Genomic DNA, 24,902 nt, shown 5'->3' with positions numbered 1-24,902 from the left:
TGACGCACAACAGTAACACAAAAAAACCCCAACCATTTGTGAATAAAATGTGAATAGACTTGAGCAGTACCCACACTTTTACTATGGACACACATGTTTTAAAGAAACGTGAACAAATGTGTGCATTATATACGTACAGTTTTTGAACATTTAACTACCATTACTTCTGTCACACATGCATTATTATAGAAAAATTTCACATCTGTGGGACCAGACTTGGCGTCTGGGTGTGGATTAAAACTAAATAAAGCATAAAAAATAAAGTCCAAAGGAGCTCAGTTTTGTACAATGCCTCAAATGGTTAAAAATCAAGATAAAAAAAATGTGGTCGGAAACATACTCTCCTTGGCAGAGGTAAATACTGAAGCCTCAAATTAAACCTATGTACTAAACCTGCGTGTAACCAATGCAAATGGAATAAAAACTATAGTCTACACCTTGTTCTTCGGCAGGTTTTCATGCCCTTTCATTGAGATTCTTCCCTCTGCAGAGATGTGACTGCACACTCACTACAACACTGTAGTTTTGTCCATTGTTATTGTCCCAGAACGGTCGGCTCTGGCCTCCCGGTAAATACCGTAAACAGAACTCTATCTTCCTTTTGGCGTCGAGCACTTTAGGAATGGCAATGTCAAATTCAAAGATGTCCGTCTGTGGTCCTCCGAAGCGTTTCTGCAGGTACGTACAGGGCACGTCTTTGTAGCTCTGCCAGGAATCAAAGGTGATGCGCACCTGCACGTCCTTCTTGAAACCGATGTTCCGGACGCGGACGGTACCTTGGAGCACCTGTTCACTGACACTGCAGTTCTCCAGGGTGACCATGCTCTCTGCCAACTTGGCACGGAAGGCCTGGAAATCCGCCGAGGGTTGTGGAAACCCCAGTTTGAGCTGTGTACCCGGGCAGCAGGTGCTGACGGTGCAGCTGTAGCTGTCCTCCGTCATGTTTCCCAAGCCCCGCAGCGACGGCAGCAAGTCAAAGTCAGAGGGTTCCTCTTGGTCGGAAAACATTCGCACGGCTGTGAGAGACAAACCTCTGGAATCGGCGAAGACCACGTGTTTTTTCTTGGCTGGCGACATAACCTCGTCATCCCAGTCGTCCAAGTCCAACAAAGTGGAGAAATGGTGGGTTAGAGATGCTGGAATCGAGAAGTCCGAGGAGGGTACCTGATCTGACACTGGGGAGCGGATGCAAGGGCGCTGGGGTTTTAGGATGGGAACCCAAACATGAGGACATAGTTGTTTACTCTGGTTCAAACACAGCCTCACAGCAATTTCCACAAGTCCAGCGGACTGAGCCATTGACCCGAAGCCGAGCAGCGGAGGAACACTGAAGATACACAAAGAGAAGTGTCATCCTCAAAGCCTCTTTCACGGCTACCGTTATTGGTTTATGACGGCAGAACAGAGCGGTAACAGCAGATTCACTACACTGGCAAGTCCACAATAAGTCTTTTTTTGCACAAAAATACATTATTTTCAGTGGAAATGTTTGTCAGATGGGAAGTGCCTGTGTTTCTAGATTTGTCTGCATCACATCGAGACTTATATATCTCAACAGCGAGTGCTTCTGGTGCATCTTTTGATACCCAGGCCAAATAAGTAGGTCAAACTGGTTCTTTGTCGACTCTGAAATAAGATTAGCAACTCATTCCGCATCCTCCCACTGCTCCCCATCTCTGGGTTTTTTCTAACATTAATTCACTTTTTCATTCATTAATTCATGTTCCTCCATATTCCTAAGGTTTCGGAAAATGTGCTCAAATGCAGTATGAACCAAAGTAAGTTTTAAGATCTGCCTATAAGAAAGCATCTAGCAAAAAGACTGAAGCAGGAATTTCTTTTATATATCATTGCACGTCTACTTACGGTGTATTGGAGACCTGCATCCTGGTGGTTTATAGTGTTGAGTGACTGTAAAGTGATTCTCACTGTTCAGAGGGAGTTCTAGAAAACAGAATAATGCATTTTAACGTTACAACTGCCAGTTTTTAAGTGAAGTTTGCTGAATCTGTCGCGTCAAAGATCATACTCACAGTCATGAGCTGCAGGTCGTCGTCTGTAGCCTCAATCATCCCTTTTCCCCACAAGAGAATCTGACACTATATATACACTCGTGTCATAAGCTCCACCCCCTTTACTCTCCCGACCAATCAGGCAGATGTTGTCGTTTTTTTGCATTTACATAAGTTTTAGACGACCAAATTTATAGAGTTTAGATAATATACAGGACAAAAATTGTCGTTATTTTCAATTTACGACCTTTGAATGTAACATAATACACTTTCAAAGCACACACATACAGGCCCTAGTGTATGTAAATGTAACTTGCAGAGTGGAAACTATACAAATCATCCCATGGTCCTCTATTCTCAGACCTCAGATGTTCACATGGGGACACGGTTCCAAGTTCACAGCTTGTTGGCTCGCAGGGTCGTGGGGATCACTGTCGGGTCGTCCGTCAGCATGTGACGCTAAAGAGGGTCTGGATTACCAGCGCATGTCCGCGTGCTCGTCACCTCACAAGAGTGCTATTCAAAGTGCAAGCCAAGTGCATGAGTAGATTTACTGAGTTGCATAAAACATCGTCTCCTGATGGACCTACATGGATATTTTGTCGACTCAAAATAAATCTGTACGACCAAAATACTTCTCTTTAAGCTGCACTGTGTAATTTGTGGGGTGATTTTTGATGATGTTATTGTTTTGTTTGTTTTTTTAGGAACAGAAATGATGCAACGGAAGAAAAATGCAAAAGTATTCAACCCATACTGAGGGAGCATTTGTGTGTATACACCAGCAGCAGGTGGGGAAAGAAGTGGTTATCCTACAGAATGACTGGGTTTTTTGAGCAAAATTCATTTCTGAATCTTTTTGTGTACACTTCTTTGTGCCGTCACACATATGCTGCGTTCCATTTACATCAGAACTCAGAACTGGGAGTGATGCCACACCCCCATTTCACCGCATTCCAGTTAGGAATGGGAATTGGTATTGGTCCGATATTGGTCAAAATCACTGGATGAGATATTTTGACACATAAAAATATTAAAACCAATACAATACAATCCTCAAATCCTATTAATCACATGCTTCACTATGCACAGACTATAAAAATGTGTAAAAATGAGTCACAGTTGGCCATTTATTTCATCTTTTTGGGACAATATTTATTACATATTTCAAACATTATGTCTTTGAAAAGACTCAGCACCAATTAATTAACAGCTTCTAAAATGACAGTATCGCACTAATATCGGTAGAAACGTGGCGTCATCCCATCCCCCAGTTCAAGTCGGGAGATGCTAACATAACTCAGGCTAGTCATCGTTAGCAATACCAGTCAATAACAACACTCGACATTACAAACAGCGTAGCAACAAGTTAATGGTTAAGATTCAACAGTAAATCAGAGGGACACTTGGTTACTGTATAACAAATATGACAGAAGTGCGACTAACAGTAGCAGTGTTTGCACGGTGACTGCCGTCTTGGAATCCTAAATTGGGATTGGTGAGGTTGCTCAGTTTTCAAGTTGGAAATGAAGTTGAAATGAAATCCGAGTTAAGTTTTGAGACCACCTGACTGCCTTGACGCAAGACAGATTACTTCCTGCGTGCAGGGCAGGAATGTCACTGGGCAACGGTTATAAACTTTTGTTTTTAAAGTTATGCCCTACAGTTTAATTTTTCAAACTCCACCAAGGCCACTCAGTTTTCACAGTGTCACTGCCCTATCGCACAAAAACCAGTGCTGGTTTTTTTTCTCCCCCCTTACAGTAATAAATCCTGAAAATGGATCATCACCCAACTCCAATCATTTCATTCTTGGGCCTTCAGTGAAATCGGTAGAAAATCTCATCCAAACCCTGTCCTTTGGTTTTTGATTTATGCTCCTCACAAAAACACACAAACAAACAAATGTGGTCAAAAGTGGGCTGAAGTTTATTGAGGTTAAAGGTTTTATACACAGTGACATTGTTGACTATTGCAATGATAATATGACTTTTATTAATTAATAAACACTTCAACATATACAGCATTTATGCTTTTGGGTCTATGACTTGCATAGACACTGAATTTATATGCAGACTTTTCCCCCTTTTTAAAAAGATATTCTTCTTCGTTCAGCTTCTTCTTTGAGGGGTCGCCACAGTGGATCATCTGCCTCCATCTTGTCCTCTCCCTTGTGTCCTCTTCTGTTACACTGTCTGTCCTCATGTCCTCCTTTTCTGACGTCTTCCTCTTTTCCTCCCTCGGCAGCTCCATCTTCAACCTGGACTTTATCTCCAAACCTGAGCTGTCCCTGGAATAAGCTCATTTCTAATCCTGTCCGTCCTGGACATTTAATTCTGAACATCTAAAATATCGGCGGCTATTAACAAATGAAGGACTCCTCTGCTCATCCTTCGCTTTATCCCAAGCGTGTCATGGAACAACAGTGGCCACCACATACGGAAAAAAGATGTCAAAAATGTGGAACAACTGCTCTGTCCAGTTTGTCCATTGGGGGATGCTGTAGAAACACTGCGCCACAAAATTGTGGCCTCTGAAAAGCAAGGCCCTTGCCTCAAAAAAGGACCATGAAACTATGAAACCAAGTCTTTTTATTTTTATTATCATTATTATTATTATTTTGGAGTGTTTATACACTTTTTTAACATACTGATGATAGCTTGTTAAATTTCTACCAATAAACCCCTCTTGTCTGATATTTTGAGCTGTTTTTAACACTAACAGCAGCCACTTAAGTGCAAATATCACTAAAATAATATTGCTTTAAATACACAATATAAAAACTAACAGGGCCTTGGTTACGTTCTGCCTTTTGCTCATTAATTAAGTCCATTTGGATAAATGATAGCAAAAGTAATGAGCAGCAAATTATTCATGAATCAGAATACATTATAATTATCCAACGATAAAAAGGTTCCAAATATAAGGTAGTTGGACTCGTTCACAGCCGTCACTTCTCGTTAGTCGTGAGTGAACATTTGCTGTTTGCAGTGTCCCTGAAGCGTTGAAACCTCTGAAAGTGTCTCAGGTGTTTTGCTGATGTGACCTCTGCTCATCCCCCTTATTATCATTCATGTGTGATGAAAATGAGCCGCGACTCATTTCATGATCACCTGGAGCCATTTACACCAAAAACAAAAAAAACCTGGAACCAGAAAATAAAAAACAAACACATCATCACTATGTGCTTGTTGTACACTACAGTGTAAACTTTGTAAACTCTGTCAAATTTGTTCAAAAGATGCCGTTTTCTTCCTGTTGCCATGAGACAATGATAAAAAAACAGTGAGAGCTAAAAATAAATCCAGATGTAACTACAAAGCAGCTGCTTATGTAACATGTGCAGAGTTAATGTAAAAGATGACACAGGCAAAACACAGATAACTCACCTCAACTTTCAGATTAACTGCACGGCTCCACTTGAGACAAGCAGCGATATAGTTCTGTACCGCATTAGGTGCTGGGAACCTTCTTCAAGATCCACGACATACTCTCTGATGGAAGGAGAAACAAGGCATGAAGAAAAGAAATAAATAGGTTTGTTTTAGTATCCATGCAGAACAAGCTACTGAAGGAGAGGAGGAGAAGGTAACAGTGCCACCTTCTGGCTTCTGGAAACAGTGCAAACAGGTGAAGTTGATAAATGAGTACCTCTGGTCGTCTGTTTCAGGTTCCACCAGGATGTTTTCCTGACGCTCCTTCACCCGCAGAAACACGAAGGAGTCCAAACACGGCTCAGGAACTGGGATTACAGGAGAATGAACGGGATTTATTTGACTTTGAATGGGATTTAAATCAGATGAGAAAAGCAAAATTATGAAGCAAAACATGGTGATAAAGAAAAAACTGAGATAGTTTATTTAGTTCCTCTGAATTAGGGCTGCAACAGCTAATCGCTTAACCAATTCATAATCGTTTACTAAATGAATCAACTACTTCCATCGGTGTTCAGTGGGGTATTCTTTTTATAATTAACACAAGTCATTTTTCAGCTTCTTAAATTTTAAGTATTTTCTGGATTATTTGCTCCAAGTGAAAAAAACAGACAGTGTCAATAAAACTGAATAATTTTGTTTTTTGGACAAAACAAGGCATTTCAAGGTTTTCTGGACCAACTAACAAATCAATTACTGAAGAAAATGAAAAATATCATTAGCTGGAGCCCTAGATTTAAATCAGGTGAGAAAGTGTGATAGAAACACAAAAATGATTTAACAGAACAAGGAAATAACAAGAGATACTCTTGGTTGCAACTAACGATTGTTTTAATAATATTAATCGATTACTAAGTTATAATTCAACAGGATACAGATAGAAGAAAATGCAACCCACACATAACAATATAGTTATGTAATAGAAGGCAGTTCATACACTGTAATATAGTCCAATCATTTCATCACTTCTGCAAAGACACATGCAGTCCACTAACTAAATGATTGCTGCTGATGCCACCTTGTGGTAATATGTGTGCACCACAAATTAGCCATTAGTCATTAGTCAATCTGTCCTTCCCTGTGAATAATAATAATAATATTCGACAGATAACGGATGGCTGGTATGTAAACTTTTAAATGAGGCCATTTGGGTGATTTCTGTCATTATTTTATTGCACACATAATTACAGTATGTAATATTTCTAAGCTTCAACAGACTATTAAAAAAAAGATACTTTTTCTGTGAGAGCATTCAGACTTTCAAAATTGTACCTATATACACACACACACACATATATATATATATATACACATACATATATATTCATATATGTACACATATACATATATACATACATAAATATATTCATATATATGTACACATATACATATATGCGTATATATATATATATATATATATATATATATAAAAATATACACATATATGTGTATATACACACACACACACACACATATTGACAAATTATACGTAAATTAATGAGCACAACTTTAGATCAGGAATAAGTAGAGTAAAAATAAAATGATTTTTTTTACCTGTTTTGAGCAGATCCACCGCCTGCAGGTTGGGGGGCATGCGTTTCAATGCCACAGCCTTTAAGTAGCTTTCTGTGTTTGTGTGGTACCTGTGTGCAAGACACATAAACATTTAACATCAACTGTCAAACAAAAACAGCAACAACCTGACTTTTAAACACTCACTCTTTGGCAAAGGCAAACTCCTCAGGCGAGAGCAGAGAGGGATCTCCCTCACCTCGGGACTTTTCTCTCTCCAGTACGTGAGGGAAAAATTTCTCAATCTACACGTGCAAGAGATTAAAAAAAAGGAAGGTTACTTTGTTTTTCAATGAGTAATTAAATAGATTTATTTTGCGTGCTGCTTTTGTTTACCTTCTGCAGACGAGAGCGCAGGTAGCTGCTCAGAACAAAGCGGATCCTGTCGATTTCCATGCGATGGATACTAGCCTTGGCGTCGCCTTTCTTCACCCGCTGTAAGTTTTCTTCCTGTTGACATAAATGGTTACAAAAGAGGGTTTACCTTTTATACTTGAAAAGCAACTGTGTACATTATAGTACATTATTCATGCAAACAATCATTTAATCAGCGATGATCGAGTTCACACTGCATGAATGTAATTAGGGATGTACAATATTATCGGCATGATATCAATATCTGTTCCTACGTAGATATCTTTATTATTAGGGACAAAGAAAACTGAAAATGTTCAAATTATATTCAAAATATTGGAAGTAATGCAGGGTTCACCATCTGAACAGGAGCAGCTAACAAGATGCATTCAAAGACACTGGTAAATGTTATCACTTCTGCAGGATCTTAGGGGCCGTCCACACAGAATGGGTTTAGGTGAATACGCATACTTTTGTAGTTTTAGGTGTATTTTTTGAAAACACCTCCCAGTGATTGAGTGAATTTGAGTGAACACCGGCCTTGCTTGTCCATGTAGACAGCAAATAAGCTACTTTAAGAAACACAGACCGTTACTCGTCTTAAAACTGCTGTTTGAATCAGTTCATCTTTTTGTCAGAATAAAGGCTTTTAATTCTGCACGAATGTGTCATTTTTGAGAAGATAAGAAAATCATAATAAATAAATAACAAACATTTTTAAACATTAGTGCTGGCAGGCCAGTTTTGGTCCACGGGACTTGTTGACCAGTGTTTTGGAGAAGCATCTTCAAGATGCATTCAAGAAACCTTGAAAATGTCATTACTTCTGCAAACAAACATGAAGTTCTCTCACCAATGCTTGCTGCCACCTTATGACAACAGATGCAAAACACATTGCTTGTATTTTGTATTAAATATATTACGAATGGTCACAGTAACTTTATAATAGAGTGAATAAGTAAACAGAGTGTTAGTGTATAAGTTGTACCATGTGAGTGAGCTGCTCCATCACACACTCCACCACCTCTGATCTGTTCTCCAGCAGCTCCGGAGAAAACCTCTCATTGAGCCAAGCCTGAAACAAACACGACAGAGAAGAAGACACTATGAGGACAAATGTTTCTCAGTCTGTGAAACTTAAGTCTTTTTCTGCTTATTATCGTCTCACTTCTTCCAGTTTCGCGATGAGCTCCGCCGGAGTCATGACGTCCTCCTGACCGTCATCATGGCTGGCGTCGCTGCCTCCGTCAGACACAGCGTCCGACATCGTTTTCCTTCCCGAGACACGAAAAAACAACAAAAACACCGAACTCAACTACGATAGAGTCTGTTCTTTTACCACTTAAAGAAACTTTAAAGCGACTTTAACACAAACAACTGCGCTTAAATGATGAATAACGAGCTCAAACAGTAGAGTTGCTGTCACTGGACTCCTTGTTTATTCGCGCCACTGGAACCGTAGTCTCGCGAGACATGACGTAAACGTGCTCTTCTTCTCGGTGTATTGTAGCGGTTGATAACCAGCACACCGCCCCCAGCTGGTACGGAGTGCAGGATGTATTACCTCAATTCTAACCAAATGGATTTAATAGGTTAAGTGAATGAATGAATGAATGAATGAATGAATGAATGAATGAATGAATGAACAAAACTTTTTTTATACCAGACTTTGTAATCTGCAGTTACCCACATGCATAATTTCAATAAAGCAACATTTTGACTGAAATTAGAGGTTAAAAATATGGGAAATTAATTCTTAGTCCTAGCTCCTCCCAGATTTTCTTTTTGTAAAAGTCAGAGACCGTAGATAGAAGACTGAATGTGTCTTTAATTGATGGATAAACAACCAGATGCTTTGATATCCATGTGTATGTGTTTATTCATCAATGATCATTTAATTAAGTCCTATTTAAATACATTGGAAAAGACACTGAGACAATTATAATATACACACAATAATATATACAGTACTATTTTCAACAAACTTCATGTCACAGTACAATAAGGAACAGTGCACAAGTTTGCAGTGAAATTGCACAAGCAAAGACAAAAAAGGGAAGAAATTGCTTTTTTATCTGTATGTAAATCCATTTATTTAAATTAACTGCATGTTTTGATATAATCTATGTGGGGGGGGATTTTTCTTGTAAATGTAAATATGTGAAGTGAAATTTACAGTAATAAAAAAATAAGATATGTGTGAAAGATAAAAATAACACGTGTGGTTTCTGAGTAGATTCCTTCACAGTTGTCAGTTACAAGCGCTTGGACAATTTATCGAGGTTGGACTGCGACCATATTTCCTTCTTTCCTTCTGCATCTTTGTTTACTCTCTGTATCGTCTGGTGGCGGTCACAGGGCACAGAGCTTTACAGGCGACGCGTTCCATTTTGTCCTCAGAACTCGGAATTTCCGACTCGGAGCAAACTCACGTATCCCGAGTCAGAATTCCACGACGGCTTGATGTCGTTACATCCCTTATCTGTACAGGAAAAGTTCACATATGTCACCAGGCTCATCATCCATCATCTTCTTCTCAGTCCCTCTCAGGTTTTAGTTGCTTGGTAACAAAGCAACTACAACTACAAGCTCAGTCACTAGTTTCAGTCGTTGCTTATAATAATTTTATTAGATCTTGTTTTGTTTTTTATGAACAGAAATGATGTGGAATTATAAGTGTGCTGTGTCCTTTTAATGAGAAAAACTATCCGAGCGGACTGAGGGAGTGTTTATAACTGCTTTTTCACCACCATTTCCAGAAACTATTACTTATTTACCCAGGGAAAAGAATTTCCGGTAAACCATCAAAGTTCTTTGTCACAATCAGAGTGTTGTTGTTTTTCAAAATCCCGCTTCAATGAGAAAAGTTCCTGCAGTGGTTAAGGGTCTTATGTGTATACCACAGCAGTGCAGCAGCATTTATGCCATCAAACTGCTGAACAACCGTGCTTCTTTTAAGCAGTAGATTTCAGGATTTGTGTTTCCAGTCAAACTCGCTTTACTAACGCAATGTTGCTGCTGCTGGCTACGTCTGTATCCACATAAAAACAAACCACCTCCGGGGTGCAACGCGGCAACGTCGTCATGTTTACCTGTGCAAACTTTCTTCATTCCAAAAAAGATTTGTTCCGATGTGGAATCTGTGATTTAATCGTTTACGTGGACGCAAAATGTGTACACAAGCCTCAAGTGTTCTGGAAGTAGGAGCAGAAGAAATGGACCAGACGATCGGCATATTCCAGCCCTCTCAGAATGAAATTTGTTCCTGAATGGGCTGTATCGGATGAGAGTTTTCGGATTGGCATGTTTTATTCCGCTGACTTGTGTCCATGTAAACATAGCTTGTACTGCACTGGGAAACACAGAGAGTCGTGTGGAGCTGATAGACTTAATCTGCACTGAATGAACTCATTTCACATTTATTGGAATAGACAGAAAAAGTCACTTTGAACGACGACAACAAGAAAAGAAAAATCACAGCTTGTGAGGATAAATGGGATTCATGGCGGGTAGACTGTATCCAGGCTGTGGATTTAACAGCGGTACAGAATAAGGATATGGATAAACAGCGGAACCACTGAGAGCAGACGGACCTGGACCCATCGGTATGCGGTGGTACATGAGCTGGGACTGTGGCAGTCTCATTCTGTTGGGCAGGAACACCGGGTGAAACGGAGGCAGGTGCCGAGAGTCTCTCGCCGACTTGTCGTAGCTCGAGAGGACGCAGAGCACGGGCAGCGCGGCGCCGGGGTGGGACAGACTCTGCGGAGCGGGGACTTTGTGCAGCATTGTCCTGGATTTGTCCCTCCTCTCCGTCTGATAGAGCCACGGCGCCACGTTGCTCAGCTTCTTGCCGTGCGTCGCAGGGTCGTCCGGCTGCGCCGAGCGGCTCGGGTGGGTTTTGTAACTCGGCCGGATGGGAGCAGGTCGCAGGAGCTGCGTGGACTTTGGGACAACTTTGGTGAAGCTTGAGGTAGACATCGAGTGGAAAGGGTGGGTGAGATATTTGTGGACCGGCTCCCACACCACAGAGTCTTTATTTTGACTTTTTATTGACTCAGCAGTTAGTGATTGGGAACTGAGCTGAGAAATGTCTTTGTTTGGTCCTGTAAAGTCTTGAGACGCCTTATTGTCCTCACTACAGCTGGACGGAACACATCTTTGGTTGAGTTCTGAGCTTGACGCAGGTGGGTCTTCCCTCCTTGGCGGACTGTCCTCCGATGAGACGGAGAGCGGGGACGGGCTGCGGGAAGAGGACGAGGACAGAGGGAGCGGAGAGCCGTCAGAGGAGCCGCAGTTCTGGCTGGAAGAGGCCCGCGCCGGAGACTGCGAGCAGCAAATGACCGAGGGCCTTTCCTTGTCCTCGCTCTGTGGACTTGGCGCCAAGTTCAGGCTCGCCTGAGCCATTCGCTTCTTCTTCTCCAGAGGAGAGATGACCTCTGCAGCAGCAGCAGCAGCAGCAGGAGCAGCAGCAGCAGGAGCAGCAGGAGCAGGAGCAGGAGCAGGTGGGATATGAGCCGTCCAAGGACTAGATGTGGGGACTGGGAGAAGAGCATAGACGGGAGGGCAAATGTCTCTGTTTGGTTGAGTGCAGTCTGGATATTGTCTGTCTGTCGTGGCGGCCCACAGAGCAGAGTGAGGACGCATCACGGCGTCACTGCGGCACGCGGCTTCTGGACTCCTGTGTGTCAGGATCTATAAAACAACACAGAGGTGAACGTCTGTTAAAAAACACTCTCAATTTAGTGGAGAAAACAGTGGAGTAAATCAGGTAAAGATCTTCCAGGTTTCCGTTTAAACTGATAATCAACTCATCTCTGTTGAGTCATCATTCAGACAGTCTGTTGTTACCTGTGAATCCATCTCCGCGTCCAGCTGAGACCGCGACCTCTTGACCTCAGCTTTCTTCACCTTGCTCTCCACGTTTCTCTTGTATAGTTTCCGAGGTTTGCTCAGCGGCAGAGGTTTGTCTTCCTCTCCCTTTATGTGCCGTTCAAACGGCAGCACGAGCCTGAAGAAACAAACACACGCGTGAAACTTTGCTTTGTCTTTAATCCACATGTTCCAAACAGAATCATCATCATCGTCGTTATCCTCACCTCTCATAGTGTCGACGAGTGCACGTGGCAGCACTGGTGCTGCCTGGACTTCCTCCCAGCTCGTCGTACACTTTCTTCCACAGACGCTGAGCTGTGACCTGTTTAAACAAAAGCACTTTTAGAAACAGTTCATAACTGCTACAATAATATATGTATATCGATATATATATATATAAATCATATGTGGAAGATACTGTAAGTGTCAGCTTTTAGGAGGAATAGAATATCATGTGATCCTGATCCACTGCTGCTCTAAAGCAGACACACTTTCACTTTTCATCTCCGCTCAGAATTAATATCTCTCTTTTCTGAATTCTGATATTTAGGTGAGATTTCTTAGAAAAAAGTCAGAATTCTGAGATAAAATTCAGATTTCTGACTTTTTTCTAAGAAATCTCACTTAAATATCAGAATTTTGTCTTTTTTTCCCTCAGAATTCTGACTTTTATCTTAGAATTCTCACTTTAAATCTCTGAATTTTGACTTTAATCTCATAATTCTGACTTTAATCTCAAAAGTCAAAAGTTTCTGTCATATGCACGGTCACATAAAGTTGCCATATTGATAAAAAAAAGATATTTATTGGTCACAGGCTTCCAGTTTCCTATCAGCCAATCAGGAAATAAGAGCGTAAACTGCCACTAGGCCACTAGGGGGCAACACACTGGACACAACAAAAAAGAACTTGCAACATTTGCAATGTGAGTAAATATTTTCCTCTCTATCACTATTGTTTTACTGTTTTTCAATAGAAATTGATGTAAATGATGTTCCTGTTTAAAGGGAAACCGATGATTAAGTGTTTTTGTTGTAACCGAAGTCTGTGAACTTCTGTTTTTTTCAAAATGTCAACATGGCATCGGCCAAACGGACACATTTTGAGGCGTCACAGTGAGATTCCACGGTTGTGACATCATGACTTAAACTCCCAATGTTATTCATATTTTATTTTTTCAAATTTGACCACAAACATTTTTAAAAGCTCAGTTAAAATTTGGCACTAAATGAGAAGTAGTGCGCCGACCAGTGGCTCAGTGGTAGAGCAAGTCGTCTTTCAACTGGAAAGTTGAGGATTCGACTCCAGGCAAGTGTAGATTGAAACTGTTTCTCGGGACAAAGACACTTAACCCACTAACGCTGCTCCAGCCTGTGAATGGGTATGAAAAATATGTGTTGGAAAAAGCTTTGCACACACAGTAGATATGAATGGGTGAATGGCAAAACTGTCATGTCAAGCAGCTTAGACTAGAAAAGTACCATTAAGGTGTTAAGACCACCAGAGAGACATATTATTATGTCGTTTTAATGACCGTTTAAGGTCTCAAACTTCTAAATATCAAGTTATAATGAGTTATTCTTGTTGTTTTTATTTGATAGACTCATTTTTACATCATAAATGTATCCTTCCAGATCAAAACAATCCATTTTATTTTGAAATTTCCTGTGAACTTTCATAAGTTTTATTATTTTGATCTATTTTTCTTAAAATGTTGGGACTTTCCAGACTAGAAACTCACTGTCTTTGAGACTCGTAGCTTAACAGCTGTTTTAGTTTGCTCATACTGGAGTTGTTGTGCACACACACACACACACACACACACGCTCACCCTTCATTGTGCATTGTGAGAAATGTTTGGGTCTCACTGTTTCAAAGGAAAGGCAAAGGCAGTTTACGCTTCAGACGCCAGTTAAACTGCAGCTCGATGAAAGAGTAGAAAGCGTTTTTTTAAAGAGTGTGCACATGCAGGCGACTCATATCGCTGCACTTCCTCCCACAGACGTGGTGGTGGTGGTGGTGGATTGAAGAACGGGGGTCAGCTCTAGTTTAAGAGCCTGAACTCAGCGTCTCGCGGCTATTTCGGTGCGAGACGATAAGAGTGAAGAGCGTGTTCCACAGTGTGAAGAGCGTGTCCCACAGTGTCCTCATCATCATCATCATCAAAGACGACGCAGCGTGGGCGGCGATGCTGAGCCGAGAGCTCAGACGCCTAAACTGTCCTGCTCTGTGGTTAAACACTCGCTTGACCTTCCACTCATTTTCCACTCACACTTTACTCCAGTCGCGCATCAGTGCATGTGTTTTGTGTAACGTAAACAAAATACACACACGAAATATATATACTTACACTTTCGTAGCCTCCACGTTTTTCAACAGCTTTGTAGATTCTCCAGAGATTAACTGCAAAAAACAAATAAAAAACACATATGAGAAATGAAAACAGCAAATTAAATAGCAAACGTGTGAACTTGACGATGGGATCTTTTTATGAATTTCTCCTTCTGTTTTTATTCATTTGACAAATTTCTCCTTTTTTCTTGATTTTTCCTTCCGTATACAAAACAACGCACACGCGCCAACTGGACACACAAGTGTTACGTAGTAGGGCTGAACGATTTTGAACAAATGTCTAATTGCAATTGCAATTTTCACGTAATTATAACATTACTGTGTGAAACTAAGGCGTGTCCTTCTGTAGAATATTACGTGTAAAGGTCACAACAATAACATTGCTCCCTCAAATCACAATTTTGATACGATTTCTATTAATAGTTTAATTAATTACATAGTGCAGAGGAATCAATGTCAATTTTAACACATAATACCAAACATGTGTCGGTTGAAACGATTGTTTTCTTTGATTCTGTTTTCATCCTGTGTGAAAAGTGCTTTATAAATAAAGTTTGATTCATGACCCGGTCAGAACGAGGCATGTTCTCCACGTGTGTCTCCAAAAACATGCAGATTTGTGGGATTAGGTAAAAGTGGACACTCTAAATTGACCATCAGTGTGAGAGTAAATGGTTATTTGTCTCTAGTTGACTTTCGACTGAAAGGTTCTGGGTTCAATTCCTGGCTCTGATAGTCTATGTGTCCTTTGGCAAGACACTTAACCCCATGTTGCCGCATGTGAATGTGTGATTTTTGTACTTTAAGTTCATTAACTCACTCTGTTTGAAGCCCAGATGTGGGATCCTCTCTATCGGGGAACCTTTCTCCTTCATAAACGAGTGCAGACTCGACACAAACGCCTTCTCCTCCATTTGCACCGGACTGGCCCTCGCCTCCTCCTCGCATTCGGTCGTGGAGTCGTGAATCTCGATCACCGGAGGAGACGCCTGCGTGAGGACAAAACACACACACACACACGTACATTTACACACACGTGGTTTACAGTCCAAGGCTCGCTCACAGATGGGAAGAGGACACTCACAGGCGTCTCATGGGAGACAAAAATGTTGAAATGAAACGCGACGACCGGAGCAGTTTTTGTTTTACCATGACTTTCAATAGATAACCACCACACTTCCTGTCTGCACAGGCAGCAGCAGAACTGTGGGCTTTCTGGTCCAGAGCTGTCAGTCAATAAAATTGTGGGTGTGGTGTTTCTCTGCAGGACTGTATCATGTTAAAGGTGAGAAATGTTATTACGTTGTGATAGAAAATGACCAGGATGTGTCAGGAACAGAAACAAGATCAGAGGGAAACAGACCTTCACCAAGACTTCAACACCTGGATCTGTATATAAGTTTACCTGCTTGTAGCTGTGACCAACTTCCTTTAAAGTATATAATGTTTTTTACAGTCTGTAATCGTCTCCTCTCATCGTGTGATCATTCTCTGCTGCCGTTCTAAAGCAGACACACTTTCACTTTTAATCTCTACTCTGAATTCTGACTTTAACCTCAGAGGTTTGACCTTTTTTTGCTCAGAATGTTGACATTTTGTCTCAAAATTCTGACTTTTTGCTCTGAATTCTGACTTTAATCTGAAAATGTTGACTTTTTTCACAAGAATTCTAACTTTAATCTCATAATTCTGAACTTAATTTCAGAAATCTGACTTTTGTCTTAGAATTCTGACACATTTTTTGCCCAGAATTCTGACTTCTCGCTTATGAATCATACTTTTTTTTCTTGGAATTCTGACTTTTTTCTCATATTTTTGACTTTAATCTCAGAAGTCAGACTTTTTTCTCAGAATTCGGACCTTTCTCTCAAAATGTTGACATAATGTTTCCTAAGAATTCTGACTTTACTCTCAGAATGGTGTCATTTTTGTCATCCTCTACTGTATCTGTGTGCGTGTTTGTAACGCAGAGTAAACACGCAGCTTGTCATTTACATCATTTGTCAAATCTGGCAACCCACTCCAACCACCCTCACACACTCTCTGTTTTCACTCTGGATCGGCGTCACCACTTTAAAGGTCACCGGTGTTGTGTATATAAATATATATACCCTATATTTGAAATATGGAGAAATTAACAGTACACCAACATTATAAATAATAAAGTCACCGTTTGTGGTTTGTGTGAAAGCAGAAATGAAAGAGTGAAGGCAGGCAGAATTAAAATCATCAGTTAAATCGACTTGCGAGAGGAGAAGTGAGGAGCACGAGAAGAGAAACTGCCCACGGAGGCGTTTCTGTATTTTAACGCTGATGATATTCTAAATTTGACTCTTGAAAAGAAACAACACCGTGACCTTGTTTTGTGCGACAGAAGTTTGCTGCTGCGTCTCTCACGTAACCCCCCGTGTTTTTGCGTCAGTCAATTTTTGACAAGCAGGCCACAGAATGGACAATGTCAGCGCGTCGCTTTGAATCACTGCGCACACGCACACGCACACACGCGGTGGCTTTATTTCAGTCATTATACAACAAATCGGCTCAAGGTGGTTTCATATTGAATGGAGTTCCTGTATGTGGTTCCTGGTTCCGAGAAGTTAGGCCTCCACAGTGAGTAATAGTGAAGGTGCAGGCCTTTTTTTTTTTTTTACCCAAGATAGCCCCAACTGAGTCACAGCACAGCGTCTCCACTCTGCCACTCACACTCACACACACACACATCTGTCTGTCTGACTTTTCCACTGTAGCAGATTATTATTATTATTATTATTATTATTATTACGCTCTGAATCTGCGTCTAAGAGTTAAAATAATGTAACGTAATGTCTTGAAATGTGTTCACTAACATCGACTGATTTACTTTCGGTGACTGATTCACAAAACTTTCAGTTTTATACATCAATGGTTGTGTACAGGAAATGTCAAAGCCACACACACACACACACACACACAGACACACACAGACAGACAGAGAGAGAGGTGTGTGTGTGTGTGTGTGAAGTATCTGAGCTGCAGATCTGACTCCACACACTGTTGTGAAACGACATTCAGTTAATTTCCACTGTTTTTTTTTTGTTGGAAAACCTTGTGGGTGATTGATGTCAGCGTGTTATTGATGATGGTGTGTGACTCTGACTCTGACTCTGGCATCAGCAGACCCGAAGATCGCCCGCAGAAACCACCGGGGCTTCTCGGGCTCGCAGCCTCGCTGTTGTGGAGGAAATTTGACGAAGCTCTCGCGTCTCATGAGCGTCTCGTCTCCAGTTACCAGAAAACTGTGTCAGCCTGTGACGACCTGCTGCAGTTTCTCTACGCACGCACACACACACACGCACAGACGCTGTGAAATATCCAAGTCTGATGTGGTGATAATTTCACGTCCAGAGCAGAATCATCGCTCGCTCGTTACTCATTTCACAATCAGCACTTTAGCAGAATTTAAAAAAAAGGGAAGTGAAAACAAAGCGTAAGTCATTCTGAGTAGTCAGTAGTCACTAACTGTAACTCATGGAAAATAAAATGCCCCCCCCGATTGCTACCAGAAGTCCAACTGACGTCTTTACCAGCACTGACTGACGTTAGAAGCCGACATGAAGGAGCGATGGTTGTGTTTTTGTTTACCGTTTAACGTCCAGGAGACATTTTTGTACAGAAATGTGAAAAATCTGCAGAATCTGACATATGGAACGTTCTCTACGAACCCGTTAGAGAGGGTATCGCCCCAGTTTTTCACAATAAAACTGATTTTATTGTGAATAATATGTGAATATTGTCCGGTTGAACACAGCAACATTTTTACTGCGAGATTACAGAATGATTCGTCTTGTTATCACAGGATCACGAGATTAATTAACGTGTTATCTCAGGATAGCGAGGCTTGTTTTCTTATAATTACAAAATATAGTTTTCTCTTTCTGTTGCAATTACAACACAAATGCACATTTTATCTTGGGATTATAAAGCTAATTTGTGTGATGTGTGAATATTGTTGTTGTTATATCAATTTTTACATTTATACTGCGAGATTATTCGTCGAGATAACAATGTCGCTCAGACATAATTCAAAATGGCCGACTTGCAATAGGGACACAAATGAACACATAATCTCAGGATTACGAGGCTCGTTTTTTTAAATGCACGTGTAATCTTAGCATGACCGGGCTTGTTTTCTCATAATAATGAAACATAGCTATGGAAAACATCTCCTTATGAGGCAATAATGACACAAATTAACACATAATCTCATGATTACAAGGCTCGTTTTTTAAATGAAGGCGTAATCTCAGGATAGAAAGGGTGTTTTCTTGCAAAAATGTGATCGTCATCACGTTATCGTTTCGTACTCGTTTTTTGTCCAAAAGATTACACAAGTCGTAATGTCTTCGATTACGCGTCGATATATAAACACGCACGTGAAATAAATACATAAATATGTGGGGGCCCATGAAATGCCTGTGCACGGCACTGCTACCTGGTTCATTGTCCAGTTGTCTTCACTGCCGCCGCTTTCCGTTTGTCCCGACGTCTCACTCTGTCCGTCTTCAGCTGTGGACGAAAGAAAGAAAGACAGAAAAGTAAGAAACAGAAAACTTTAATGTGCAGTGTCGTAATTCTTGCAACTTTGCTTTTTAATCAAACTACATTTCCTCTAAGTGTCTTTGTTACTCGTTACTACCAAATAAAATCAGAAGAAGAAGAAGAAGAGGAAGAAGAGTTGGTGTCCAGGTTTTTACTGCCTGATCCTTTCAGCTGAATAATCCCTTCTGGAACCCAGAACAACTCGAGCGTCTTTATGAAGATCTACTTCACGCACAGGTTGTAAAAGCGACAAGTCGTACGGGTTCTGATGATTAGCAGTTAGACAGTGACACAAATAAAGGTCAACATACATGAAAGAGCTTTGATAGCAAAGCTTTGATGACAATAATGCTTTGATACCAACTGGGCTTTCATTAGAACGGCGCATGCTCCAAACACGCAGACATAATAACTGTCACATAGACCAAAAAATAAACAGTGATAGTTTTGCCTGCTTAAAAGTTCTACAGTTGGTATTATGGTCTGTTTTTACTGCATATAGAGCTTTTCTGGTCTTGATGAGCTGCTTTACACGACAGTTTTCGTCCATTCACATGCACATGCACATATAGACTCGCAGAGCCAGGAATTGAACCCACAACCTTCCAGTTGAACAACAACTCGCCCTACCACTGAGCCACCAAGGCTCAATCTCAATTTACGTACATTTCATATCAGAAAATGTGACTTTTACTTAAGTAATATTATTATCCCCTTTAAGGTGTTTCATACACGACTGTTGATGTATGAGAATTTTGGTTTTCAGAGGGAAAAAACCGTAGTGAAGACATCGACCACTTCTTCATTTTTATGGAGAAACGATATTTGTATTCAATGCACTTTTCTTTTCTTTTTGTCCATTTTTGACACTTAAACCCGCAAAAATGAAAAAAAAATCTGTAGAACCTTTTTGTCAACCGAGTCTGATATAAAACCACAGCTTGCAAAACCACTTCCTGCTCGTGAGCTGCACTGTAATTGTATCTGATATTGTGACACACACACACACACACACACGACTGTAAAAACGCGGCTGTTTAGCGCTGGAGACTAAAGACACTTTATATTTTTATGAGGACAAAAACACGTACGTTTGTTGTTTTTTTTTTTTTTTTTAAAGTTAGGCATTGAAAACCACGGTGAACGAGTGAATGATGAAAAGGTGTCAGCAGCGGCTGTTGCCCTCCGCCCACACTGATATCATCTGTGTGCAAAACCAATATACTTCTCTTCTGAGATCACTTGTTTCCTGTGCTGCGGCTTGAACCTTAAATTCTGCTTTCAGTCGCTGCAACTTCTCCATTTTCACATGTCAGAGAAAATACATATTTTTAAATATACACTACTGCTTGTCCGACGCGGTTATTAAACTCATTCAAGTGCCTTTCCCTTTGTAATTTTAACCAAATACTCTATGAAATTGGCCAGATTATTGTCATTTCTTGGTTTAGAAGTATAAATATGACTTTCCTGTGACATGATGTCCTTTAAACTAAAATACTTAAGTAATCAAAATCACATTTTACAGCATTTGTGTAGACAGAGTTGAGATTATTTAGGATTTATATCTACAGCCATTATTAGAGTGTAACGTGAAATGAGGGGAAAAAATTGGCCAAAAACCTCAAAAAAGTTGCACTTTAATGTAATGTTTCACTGAATTAAAGCCAGTGTTGTAATGTGACAAAGTACACAAATACTTTGTTAGCGCACTTGAGTACAAACTTCACGCATCTCTACTTTACTTTGCTCTTTACTTCTTGTTTAGAAGCTATAAATACGACTTTTCTGCGACTTTTAAATCATCAAATATCAGATTTTACAGACATTTCTTTCATATGAGAGTATTTATGATTTAACAGAATAAAAAGAGTAAAAAAGAGTAAAAAAACAACAGTATGTGGTGTTAATAAAGTTAAAAATGACACTCACCCATGTGTATGCGCTGTCCTCGGTCTGAGACTTTGACTCAGAGACGCTGAAGCTCCGTCCTCGACTCCACACCTCGAAATAGGAAGGTGTTCCCACAAAGACAGTTTCATTGGTCGACTGAAGGCACCGCACCACATCATTTGTTTCAGTTTTTTTTCCCCCTCTTCTTACTTAATAAGTTTCATCTGGTTATTTTCACACACACACACACACACACAAAAGAAACCAACAATCTGCTCCAATGTTGACTGATAGTGATGCAAGAGAGATAAATATTTCATCTCTAAAGGACATTTATCTTGACGTCTGGTGGTGACAAACACAATTACTCATAAAATTCACACATTACCTCTGCATTGGCGTGGGTTTATCTGTAAATGTTTACTACTTTCCAATGGGTAGCTGATCACACATGTAAATTCCCATTAAATTTAGGTGAGAATCTACCCACTGATGACGTCACAAATTATGACCAAATTGTCAATAAATATCCATTCTTTTATAATGAGCAAAACTGTCAAAAAAAGAAATCATATCTCCGTCAAAGATCATTGGATTTTAACAAAATTTTTGTATGTGTATGCAGGATTAGATAATCTATCATCAAACTAAATTTATTTATATTTTGACGGATCAATCTGAACATTACGATTACATTTTGGTAAGAATCGACCCACTGATGACGTCACAAAACATGATCAAATTGTCAACAAATCCCATTCTTTTATAATCGGCAAAACTGTCAAAAAAATATCATATCTGTCAAAGATTATCGTATTTTAAAAGAAATTTAGTTTGTGTTTGCGGGATTATATATTCGACCATCAGATCAAATTTCATCTGGATCTGATGCAGATTACGGGTTTGGAGGAATTTTAAATTTAACATGGTTCAGTCCCGTTGAACAAGTTCAGGGTTATCTCAGTGATATCTTAACAAAATCAAAAGAATATAATGTAACGTAATACAATATATTGATATATTATACATAATCTACATTTTCTTATTCTTATTAAAATATGCGATCAAACTAGCTACTACTTATTATATTTTAACAGAAAAATGGGAATGTATGTGGAATTTTTTTGCCCCATTTGTTGGATGAATGTTTTTTTTTTAATATTATTAATTTTCTATGGCGGTCATTTTTGACCGGGTACACCAAAGGTCTGACAAATTTGAATAAACCACTCAAAGTTGTTGTTGTAGTGGGTCAGATTAGACCGAAACCTGAAGTAAGATAATTATAAAAACTATAACTGGAGTTTAGTCTTTAGTCAAATCTAAAGTTAAAAGTCAGGCCTAATATTTTCAATTTGTCTCCTGAAGTGAACCAAGTGAGGACGTCCACCGTTTACTTTGTCTCTAAATTGAAATTTAAAAGGTCCAGTGTGAGAAATACGGGTGCTATTATTTCTATTTGGCAGAAATTAAAGATAAAACAATTATATTTAAGTATGAATATTTTAATATTTATATCAGATGTTTATGTCAGCTCTATTGAGGCGGCCATTTTTGGACCACCATGTTTTTACGGAAGCCCAAAATGGACAAAATACATGAGTTACACACAATATCATGATTTTTCTTGTTATAATTAGTTTATCTTTGACAGAATAAAACGTGGTGACCTTTAACGTCCAGACACATTTCTCAGTTTGGGGAAGTGAAAGAAAGCAATGCTCAAAATTAAAGGGTGAATACGTGTAAATGCCACAAGAACAACATTTCCCAAACGTCCTTAATACAGAAACTGGTGCATTTTAGGAATTGATGTTCAAATCAGGAACTAATAAGAGTCAAAGATCATTGGTCATAAAAAAGTTCTAAGAAAAGGTTTTTCTACAAAGTTGGAATTCATGGTGTTTTTTATTTAAACCCAGTGTGCGACATCTGACCTTTATGATATATTTTTTATTTATCTGTTCATTTACTGTCACTGTATCTGTTATTTGTGCAATAACTGCTGCAAAACGCTTAAAGAGTTAATACTGAATATTGACATAAAATACTGCAAAAGAAATTTCAGGGAAGATAAACGATGTAATTCAATGGTGATGTGATACACAGCAAATATACAGAATATGGGGTTTTTTTATTGGAAAAATTCAAACTACCTGAAACAAGTTTTGAGTCAGAGCAGTCGTGTGGAGTTGAGTAAACACCTTCTCTTAAGGTTCTCGTGTGAGCTGACGATGATGATGCTGTGGAAGAAGAGTTCAGAGGTGACATTTTAAGGAACAGGCAGAGTTACTTCTTTAAAACAGTTTCTACTGACTGACCGTTGCCTTAAATATACAGGTTAAAAATAAAAGAAACGCCAGAGCCGATGGAGAAGCAGCTTCTTTTTCTTTTTTTTTCCACTAGAGCGTTGATTTAAAACACCAGTCAATTCAAAATACAGTTATTATTAAGCATTTAACATCAGGATCAAGTTAAGTTTCACTAATAAAAACAGTCACAGAAAATTTCTGAGTCAGACATAAATCAAATATATATATAAACTGTCCAAATTCTGTATTGAAATCAAATTTATTGTAACTGATAAAAAAAACATCGATATACTGATTCATTGTAATCTTGTGAGCAAATTTGTACAAACTTGAAATTGTGAATTAAATGCATATTCATCACAATCTTACTTAAGTGTTTTATCATAATCTTTCACTCTAGCATCGACACACTGTCCAAAACTCTGTGAAAACTGTTCAAATGTCATATTGAAATCAAATTTGTCCTAATCTTACTTTCAAAACTGGTGTGTCATAATCTCACAATCAAAAATAACTGTGCAAAACTGATTTATTGTAATTTAGTCTAAATCTGAAATCCAAAAATTGACTTCATAATCTCATAACCAAAATACAAATTGTTTTGAGATTATCGTAATTTTATATTGACCCAAAGTTATAATTATTAATCTTACTTGAACACTGGTGAATCATAATCTAAGAATCAAATAACTACAAAGTGTTCAAATCTCAAAATCAAAACTTTAAGTAAAGATTTTTTTTTTTTTTTACATAATCTTATATCCAAATATCTACAAATTGTTCAAATCACAAATCGAAAAAACTCTAATTTATTGTAATTTTGCATTTATATCGAAATATTCAAAAAAATATTCAATTTGAATCAGGTGACATAAATAAACATAGATTAATAATTTAATATAATTTAACAAAATACTTCACAGCTGGAAAATCACTTCATTGTGCAGTGGTTTTTCACACATGCTCGACAAAGTTCTCATCATGTGAGAGGTTTCTTTTCTTTGACATTTTAAAAAGTGGAGCGTCTTTTTTTTTTCCGTCTCTTGTCCTCGACTGTAAAATTATAAAACAACAAAAACATCGTGGAGCGACAGAAGTGAACTCCACATTTCCTTCACATGTTGTTTTTTAAAATCTGTTAAAAGGAGGATGTTGGATTCCCCCGTCTGACTTTGACATTTCAGAACCATTAAGATTTAAATGTCAAATTAACCAAATATCGAGAAACTGTCCTAATTTCAGAGGGATTTTTTTCTCTCTCTCTCTCTCTCACCCCCTTTTTTGTAATAGATACAAAACAAGTTCTGGTTTGGGTTTTTTAAAAAAACAGTCTTAATGTCAAGATGATAAGATCGATCTGGTTTGAATTTGAAGTTTTGTTGTGTTTTGAAGTATCTGTCTATGCAGATGACGCGCTTGTTTATTAATTAAATTAGAGGTCATATACTACTAAAATGTAGATTTAGTGAACCTAATGAGGCCACTTTGAAACTGTTTTGTTGACAAAATAATAAATAAAC

The 24,902-nt window shown here is 39.1% G+C and overlaps 3 protein-coding genes across 6 annotated transcripts; all 3 read right to left on the bottom strand.

Annotated features, from left to right (window-relative positions):
* Positions 1-59: 59 nt before the first annotated feature.
* On the bottom strand, positions 60-2,098 carry ppp1r3c2b (protein phosphatase 1 regulatory subunit 3C2, duplicate b). Its single transcript, XM_044026949.1, has 3 exons — positions 2,034-2,098; positions 1,867-1,944; positions 60-1,327 (listed from the first exon to the last, which is right to left on the bottom strand). The coding sequence occupies exons 2-3, from the start codon at positions 1,884-1,886 to the stop codon at positions 457-459; spliced, it is 891 nt and encodes a 296-aa protein (XP_043882884.1). The 5' UTR covers positions 1,887-1,944; positions 2,034-2,098; the 3' UTR covers positions 60-456.
* A 1,825-nt stretch (positions 2,099-3,923) lies between these two features.
* Positions 3,924-8,833, bottom strand: gins4 (GINS complex subunit 4 (Sld5 homolog)). 2 transcript variants are annotated; one of them, XM_044025388.1, is made up of 8 exons: positions 8,541-8,833; positions 8,361-8,447; positions 7,355-7,468; positions 7,166-7,263; positions 7,001-7,089; positions 5,664-5,754; positions 5,402-5,506; positions 3,924-5,157 (listed from the first exon to the last, which is right to left on the bottom strand). In XM_044025388.1, the coding sequence occupies exons 1-7, from the start codon at positions 8,637-8,639 to the stop codon at positions 5,410-5,412; spliced, it is 675 nt and encodes a 224-aa protein (XP_043881323.1). In that variant the 5' UTR covers positions 8,640-8,833; the 3' UTR covers positions 3,924-5,157; positions 5,402-5,409. The 2 variants fall into 2 exon arrangements, with proteins under 2 accessions (XP_043881323.1, XP_043881324.1); XM_044025389.1 differs by lacking the exon at positions 3,924-5,157 and adding an exon at positions 5,164-5,267.
* A 1,942-nt stretch (positions 8,834-10,775) lies between these two features.
* arid5a (AT rich interactive domain 5A (MRF1-like)) lies at positions 10,776-24,197 on the bottom strand. Of its 3 annotated transcripts, none has more exons than XM_044027120.1 (8): positions 23,227-24,197; positions 21,110-21,294; positions 19,068-19,144; positions 15,420-15,588; positions 14,598-14,650; positions 12,472-12,569; positions 12,224-12,383; positions 10,776-12,067 (listed from the first exon to the last, which is right to left on the bottom strand). In XM_044027120.1, the coding sequence occupies exons 2-8, from the start codon at positions 21,111-21,113 to the stop codon at positions 10,847-10,849; spliced, it is 1,782 nt and encodes a 593-aa protein (XP_043883055.1). In that variant the 5' UTR covers positions 21,114-21,294; positions 23,227-24,197; the 3' UTR covers positions 10,776-10,846. The 3 variants fall into 3 exon arrangements, with proteins under 3 accessions (XP_043883055.1, XP_043883054.1, XP_043883056.1); XM_044027119.1 differs by having other exon boundaries at positions 21,110-21,181; XM_044027121.1 differs by having other exon boundaries at positions 19,071-19,144; positions 21,110-21,181; positions 23,227-24,196.
* Between the last annotated feature and the right edge of the window lie 705 nt (positions 24,198-24,902).

This window comes from Solea senegalensis, linkage group LG5 (assembly GCF_019176455.1).
Source record: "Solea senegalensis isolate Sse05_10M linkage group LG5, IFAPA_SoseM_1, whole genome shotgun sequence".
NCBI lineage: Eukaryota > Metazoa > Chordata > Actinopteri > Pleuronectiformes > Soleidae > Solea > Solea senegalensis.
The sequence above is the reverse complement of the archived record's forward strand: the minus strand, read 5'-3'. Positions and strand labels throughout refer to the sequence as shown.